The sequence below is a fragment of the Benincasa hispida genome, chromosome 12 (assembly GCF_009727055.1).
Source record: "Benincasa hispida cultivar B227 chromosome 12, ASM972705v1, whole genome shotgun sequence".
Taxonomy (NCBI): domain Eukaryota; kingdom Viridiplantae; phylum Streptophyta; class Magnoliopsida; order Cucurbitales; family Cucurbitaceae; genus Benincasa; species Benincasa hispida.
Genome location: NC_052360.1, coordinates 11358797 through 11366694, shown reverse-complemented (window position 1 = coordinate 11366694; position 7898 = coordinate 11358797). Strand labels below are relative to the sequence as shown.

The 7898-nt window shown below is 30.9% G+C and overlaps 1 protein-coding gene across 1 annotated transcript; it reads right to left on the bottom strand.

Annotated features, from left to right (window-relative positions):
• Window positions 1-5503: 5503 nt before the first annotated feature.
• On the bottom strand, window positions 5504-7002 carry LOC120068442 (zinc finger A20 and AN1 domain-containing stress-associated protein 1-like). Its single transcript, XM_039020212.1, has 2 exons — window positions 6781-7002; window positions 5504-6337 (listed from the first exon to the last, which is right to left on the bottom strand). The coding sequence occupies exon 2, from the start codon at window positions 6307-6309 to the stop codon at window positions 5803-5805; it is 507 nt and encodes a 168-aa protein (XP_038876140.1). The 5' UTR covers window positions 6310-6337; window positions 6781-7002; the 3' UTR covers window positions 5504-5802.
• Window positions 7003-7898: the final 896 nt, after the last annotated feature.

The following is a 7898-nucleotide window of genomic DNA, read 5'->3' as shown; positions in this document are numbered from 1 at the left end:
GTTTGAAGGAATGGTAAATTCATAACTTCACTTGTCCATTACTGATAGCAAAAGATCAATTAATATTATTTTCAAAAAGTGGGACATTTTTCGTTTTGGATCTCTAAAATAGGTCAGCGGTGCAATTCTTTTTTTCTTCATCCAAATTTAATATTTTGAAAACCTATTATATTTCTTTACATGAAATTTATTCTTATTATTTAGCTAGTTCGATAAAAATTAACTTTAAAGAATTAAGTTTTTAAGAGTTATTAAAATTACCAGAACTAAAATTAGACACTTAAAAATATTATTAAAATTAAAATTGGAAAGAGATCAAAATGGTATTTTAATTTTTTAAAAATATATTATTTTCTAAAATATTCATAGATTTTATTAATTTTCGAGTAAATATACAAACATTAAAGATTTTCTTAATATCTATCAAGATGTCACTACACTCTTACGAAAAGATCGGTGGGGGCATTAAGTTTTAAATTGAAGAAAAATATAAAAAATTAAAGGAGAAATATTCGACTCCAAAAGTGACTTTTTTTTTTTTTTTTTTTTTTTTTTTTTCCTTATGACGTTAACACAACTTGGAGAATAGTTGGATGCGGTCAATTCATACTCGTAATAATAATTACAAAATAGCTAAACATATGTCACAATACATTAATAGCAACGTTTGACCTCTAAATTCAATGTGGAATCGATAAAATCTTCAATATTTGTATAAAATAAAAAAAAGAGAAATATTGTATTTCTAAAATAAATATAATAGTAAAACATTTTGTTTATTTTTTTAGTTTAATTCTTAAAACTTTTAATAAATCTTAAATAATTTATGGTTGTGCATAATATTTATAAATCAATATTATTATTTAATCATGAAAATTTGTTAATTTTGATGGTTATTGATCGTATAATCCTAAACCATTATTGTTGTAGTGCTTATAAATAAACGTAACTGTATTTTTATAGTAGTAGAAGATGATATACAATTTAAGGCGAACTAATATATTTTCAGTATTTACTTTTCTTCCCCTACTTTGTTATTATTGTTTAACGTAATTTGCTTATGGAAGGAGAGGAGATATATTAATTATTTCTACCACTTTGAGTTTTTCTCCCAAAAAGTTTGCATATCAAGAGAATCTTATATTATATATTAATATAACTCAACTAGTTCAAATATATATCTTCAATCAAAAAGAAGTTTAGAAGTTTGATCCCTTCTCTCCATAAATGTCGTGTTGAACTTAAAGGAACGTAACATTGTCTAATAATTGAACCGACATAGTTTTTTACGAAGAAAACTATATAACAAAAAGGAGAGATTTGAATCTTCGACTAATTTGTTAGAGACAAAAGCATCATCCATGTACACATATGTATGAACAGTAGTAAACCCGAAAGTCCTCTTCATCTAAAACTCATGAAACCAAAAACAAGTTGTTTTGGGGTTGAGCATCACAATTTGTATTGCAAACAGTGAAAAAGGCCATGTTGCAATTCCATTATTTTGATACTGACAATACAAAGAAAGTAAATTAAAAGAGAGAGGGAAATGTACCTACAAAATCTGTGTGTGTGTATTGCAAGTTCATGAATAGTTGAGACCAAATGTATCATTAGTTTAAAGGATATTAGGCAACAACTTTTGGTACACGGCCATGACTGTCCAGTTTTATTCACATTAGATTCTTTGAATCTACAATGGTTTTCAAAAAGATATACACATGACCTTTGCAGCCACAGCCAGACCCTTTTCTTTCTTTATGGGAAATATGTAAAGCTATTTTTGCCACTTTCATACCAATTCACTTTATGTGGCTTTCCATAGAGATGCACACGAGTTGAATTGAGTTAGGTTTGAGAAAATATATTTTGGACTAATTAAAAAATTCGAGTTTGTCGAGTCAACTATTCAAAATACTAGAACATGATCTCTAACATAAATCCTATAAAATTTGAATTGGGCTAGATTAGGTCATTAGGTTATTGTTTTCTTTTTTGATCGTTGTTTCCCTTTTCACCCTTTATGACTTTCTCCATCTTAAACCTTGTGATTTTGAAAACATATTCTCCAAATACAAACTTTAGATCAAACTACACAATTTTCTCGAATATTCTTGATTCGAAACCAATATCTCAAAACATTCTCTCATATATCTCTACAATGGTATGAAATATTGAGTAAAATATAACCTTTTATAGTTATGTTTTTTATTTTTTATTTTCTGTAAAAGTAGAGAAAGTGTCCTCTATTTATCTAGATGTTCTTATCTAGCTAATATAATACTTTGGTGGTATTCTCAGTAAAGAAGGATTAAAAGAGAATGAAAAAAGAGACAGGTTCTGCTCCACCATATGGTGACCTTGAGACTTGAGTTATGTAGAGCTGCCTGATATCCACTAAACTAAATAAGATGGACAGGCTTTTGTTTAATAGTTGGGGTACCCTGCCCTTCATTATTTTTATTTGCTTGTACTTTCACTTTTCTAGTTGACCCAAGTTCTCATCCCTTTAAGAAAGTTCATATTCAGGCCCTTGTGGTCCTATATAACACATTCTTAATACTTCAAACCTCCCTGTTTTCACTTAAATGAGCCATCAACCTCTAAACTTATGTTCATATTCATCACAATGAAAACACTGCAATTTTTTATTCTCCCTAGGTAACCATGGAATTTTGACTCTTGCCCTCAAAGTTCCCAATTTTCTTTCTTAAACTACATTATTGTCAACTCAAAAACTATGAGTTTTAATTTTATGATATTGAATTTTTAAACCAATGTTCAAGGCAATAACAAATTTCATTTCTTGATTTTAATTTTGAACTACGAACTAAACTATATGTATATTTCAACGTCAAAGACTTTGTTTAGTATGCCATTTAGATTCAAACAAAATAAATTTGGAATTATATTTTCTTTTTACACATATGAGGTGTGGGATCAAATCTCGGACTTTGAAATTGATAGTATAAGTTTTATATTTGACTATATAAGTCAGTTGAATTATGTTTATGTTGACTTTAGACTATGTTTTTATTGGTTAATCTCCAATATTGATGTCAAGCCTTTAGATTTACATATAGATTGATATATCGAGATATATTTTAATAATTGAATTGGAAGAAGATATGAATGAGATATTAAAGAACAATGGGTCTAACAGAGAAAATAATGTTGAAGTGAAAGTAAAAATGTAGGGCTTTATTATGATAGCTTTTTGAGGTGACATGCCTTTATTGTTGATAGGAGTTTGAATTTTGGGAACTATCTAAACCTCGATTTTGGTAACATTTTCATTTTTTATCTCTTGTTTTTTTGTTTCCTCCTGTTTAGTAAATAAATTAAAATTACTTTTCTGATCTGTTTCTTTGTTTTCTTCTTATTAATATTGAAAACAATAGGAAAACCATTTTTTTTTTTTTATGAGATTTGAAATTTAAAATGTACAAAAATTACACGACAATAAATTTTTAAAATGAAATATTAAAAAAATTATATATTTATTAATCATGATTTAATAATGTAAAAAAAATTATCGAATAGTACTCCTTATCGTGTGTTGGAAAAAGCTTGAATAGAACCAAAAAAACATACAAAACTTTATTTCGGTTGTTCTAGAAAATTTTACATAATTTTGGGTACCTTTCTTAAAAGTAGTGAGAAACGAAAAACCAAACACGTTATTATGTTACTTACAACTCGAAAAATAGAAACGTTATCAAATGGACCTATATTATTCAATAATGGTATTTTGTGGAATTCTACTTTTATAAACTGTGTGTCAAGCTGCCTTTGCTTTGCTACAATAGCTGGTGGGATAAGGCCAGCCTTTTGGACTTGTTTCATTGAGTGCACATGCAATGCAAACTCTTTACTTCATTGCTTCTAAGCCATAACATATCTGAAATTGGGACATTCTCTTCATGCCCCCCAAAAAAAAGTTGCTTCTTTTTTCTTTCTCTTCTTTAAGTTTTGGAGTATTGTTGAACACTCTTCACACCTTTCGTCCCATTCCAAAAGTTGGAAGGTGACATTTTTCTTTATGTTTAAAAAGAAAAAGGTTTCTAGACGAGGAGAAATCAATGTGATAACATCTTTAGAAATTATGTTTTACGTCATCTTGAGCACTCGTAAAAACTAATTTATACTTGTGATATATTATTTGATGACATTTAAAAACTTTAAGAAATATTTAATATTAGGTTGAAAAAGGTAAAACAAAACAAGTCAATGGAGATTTGTTTTAAAATATGCCATCTTGTAGCATATAACTATTCCACAATAATGTGGTACCTCAATTGAAAAAGAAATACCAACCACTGAAGGTTCATTTCTTGCAATAATCGACCCTCTATTTTCAAGACTTTTACAAATAATTCTCTTGAATTCTTTTATTTTAATTCCAAAATGATTAATAATCTTGAATATATCTACCTTTGTGTTTGAACTGTGGGTTGAAATCAAGTCTTTCATCTATTCAAACAATTTAGTCAAAAGTCGATTAATTTGACCTACATTTATTGTGTGGTATTTTAAATATAACAACTACAACTTCATCGCCAACCTAAGCATAGAAATAATTTCCAAAAGGAAAAAAGACATAATATATCTTCACCGAGATAAATAAATAATACAATTTCGTCCGTTTATTTTCTCTGATTTCTTTCTTTGCTCAGTCAAAGGATTAATGTCTTTGAGTAATTGGTTTGGTAGATTTCTCCTTCGCAAAGCACCAGGCATTGGGTTAGTCTAATAGTTTATCGATTCAAATAATGGATTGGCCTAGTGCTAAATAAGAAAACATCTCCTTGATAAAGGACTAAGATTAAGCTAAAAAGTTGCAGCTCTCAACTTTGAAATTTCTAAATTTTTCTCGTTCATGTATAAGTTATGCCCCTTCTTTGAAACATACACTATTATCTTTTGTAAATTCTAAAAAAAAAATGATAATCTTAAATTTCTATAATATGTTATTATTTCTTGTAAACTCATATCCAGCAACACATCAGTCATATCACAAAGTGTGATTCAACAAAATGTCAAGAATTGATTAAAAAAGATAATCTCCATGTGAGATGAACTTCTAGCAATTGTAATCAACAAATTAATTTGCATAAACATGAAAATACAAAATTGATCAATGAATTTTATTGGAAACACAGCTTAAAACTTTATGAGGATAGTTTATTTCACTTCAATATGACTTGGGTAATATATACTCATTAGCACTAACCCTTGATATGTGGATCAACGCACTTTGAAAGAATCGCTCCATAATCAATCCTCTTTTGTTTAGATATTCTCTAATTTTAAAATGAATTCAAAACCAACCCCTTTTCAGATTTCATTTTTCTATTAAATTTTTGTAAAAAAAATCTCCACTATCAACTTGGAACGTGGGAATCACGGGCCAAATAGAACTTCCGACTACCGGAGATAGCTTCCCACGAGAATTCCAATGTCAAATTCAAATGGAATTCAAAGTTTGATCAAAAAAGAATAATGAAGAATGGTTGTTTTTGTGTTCATCTTCAAATTTCAAATTCATAAAACCACTGAATGCCTAATCTTTACAAACACTGGAGTAAACGAAAAGGAAAACCAGAATCAAAAGGAATCAAACTTGCATTATTCACCCATAGTTGCTAACTTCCAAGCAAACCAAGCATAAGAGCTTTCCCCACCATCAAAATAAACCCCAACCCAAATAAACAGAGACAAAAAAGAAGAACAAAGACGACCAATCAGACCAACAAACCCACTAAGAATTTACCAAATTCCTACCCAAACCCTTCTCAGAACTCAGAACCTTTCAACCTTGTCGGCCTTCACTACGGGATTGGCTGTGGCGATCTCCTCCCGCCCAATACTTTTGAAGTCGTAACAACAGTTGTGTTTCTCTGGGTACCGGTGAAGTCCACAGAAGGTTAGCTCGCACTTACACTTGAACCCCATCAATCCCACCTTCTTATTGCAGCTCCGGCACCGGTTTGGAACATCCGGTGATGGAGATTTGTTGGAACTGCCGAGGGAAATTCCAGTGGACGATGATGGTGAAGCTGAATCCACTGGTGAATCGGAAAACACAACTGGAGAATTACCTTCTGCCGGCTTTAAAATTTTGGACTGAAGGGATTTCTCCATCGCTGCTTTGGCCGAAGCCGCTTGCTCTTCTTTGATTCGAGAGTCTCTGTAACACTTCGAGCAGAGATTCTCAGTACCAGCCGAACCAAAGAAGCCGCAGTTGTTCGCGCAGAGCTTCGGCTCCGATGGCTGGTAGCTTGTGCCATCGTTCTGTTCCGAACCCATGGTTTTCGAACTCGTTTGGTCTAATTCCCTGTAGTTTCAGAAAAAAGGATACGAAAACGAAGGAACAAAACTCTATGTTAGGATTAAAATTGAACATATATTCGATCGATTCCCTTTTTCATCTTCTTGCTAGAAACCCTAAAATTATTAGAAAACCCATAAAATCCAATCCAAATACAGTAACAAAATCCACAACTCATCAAGCAAAAGTATATAAAGAAAACTTCCTTCAGAAAATCAGAACTTGACCAAGTCTTTCCAGTCTCATACCATAGCAAAGAATCGCAAAAACATCAAACAGAACAAAACGAAAACATCTACCAGAGTAAACAAGGAAGACGACAGAACAAGAATAGAAATTCAAAACCTCAGAAAACGTAAGAAACAAAATTTTTTCTTCACATCCAAACACAAATGATCTAGATTATTCCGATTCAATCGAAGTCAAACATGGTTTGAAAAAATCCATACCTCTTTAAGCCAGTAGAAGATCGAAGGAACTCAAAACTCCAAAACCCTCCTTCTAGGATACAAATTCAAAAAAGGAACTAGAATAAAAATCAAAGATTCAGAAAACCCACTCGGCAAATGAAGGAAAACAGAAAGAAGAGGAAGAAACGCAGAGAAAAACCGATTATGTTAAGGTTTAGGGGCTGATGGAGCGCTAAAGATGAATTACCAATTCTGCAAGCTACCCCTTGTTTATCATTATTTCCACGGCGCCCCCTTGTTTCAATGTCGGTGTAATACTACACTACAGCAGATCTACATTGCACTCCAATTTTCAACCGTTCGATCATCTTCATCAATCTAATCACGCGATCATCACTTTAAATCGGACGGTTGGGATGTTCTAATCCGTGATAATTGTTTTTCTCTTGGAATCTTTCGTGATGATTTCTTGGCGAATACGAATGGGCCTTTTGGTAATTTTATGTTTCACATTAAAAAAGGGAATTTTTCTTTTTTGGTAACAGAATTAAATTATCGACCCTAAAATATATATTTAACCTACTTTTACCTTTTCTTTTTCCTTCTTTCTTCATCTTTTTTCTCTCTCTTTTAGAAAACATAAGAATAAAAAAAATACCAAAACTTAATTGATTCAAAAAATATATTTTATGCCATTTAATTTTTAATAATATTGTTTTGCTGAATATCTAATGCAATAAAATAATTTATCATCATTATTTTTCAATTTTCAATTGATATTTATTATCTCTTTTTAATATTTCCAAAAGTGTGCTAGTTTTCTTTTTGTGGTATTCATGGTCCACCATAATGAAATTTTTTCTTAAATTGATTCGATTGTCTCCTTCAATCTCGTTAAGATATATTTAGTGTATTTTACAAATATTGAATTGAAAAAAAAAATTGTCACAATTATTAAAATCGCCACGTGTCGCTATATCAGAACTCAATGATCTCTCGAATAACTTCTGTCCGTTGATGATTACTTTCTCCACGCGCCTCTTCTTCACAAGGTGTCTGAGCGGTAAACCCGGTTCGATCCGAATCATTAACATTAGACCGGTTGGTTCTGGGTCCCACGTTTTGCGTGAAAGGTCTTTGCTTTATCCAACCTTTAG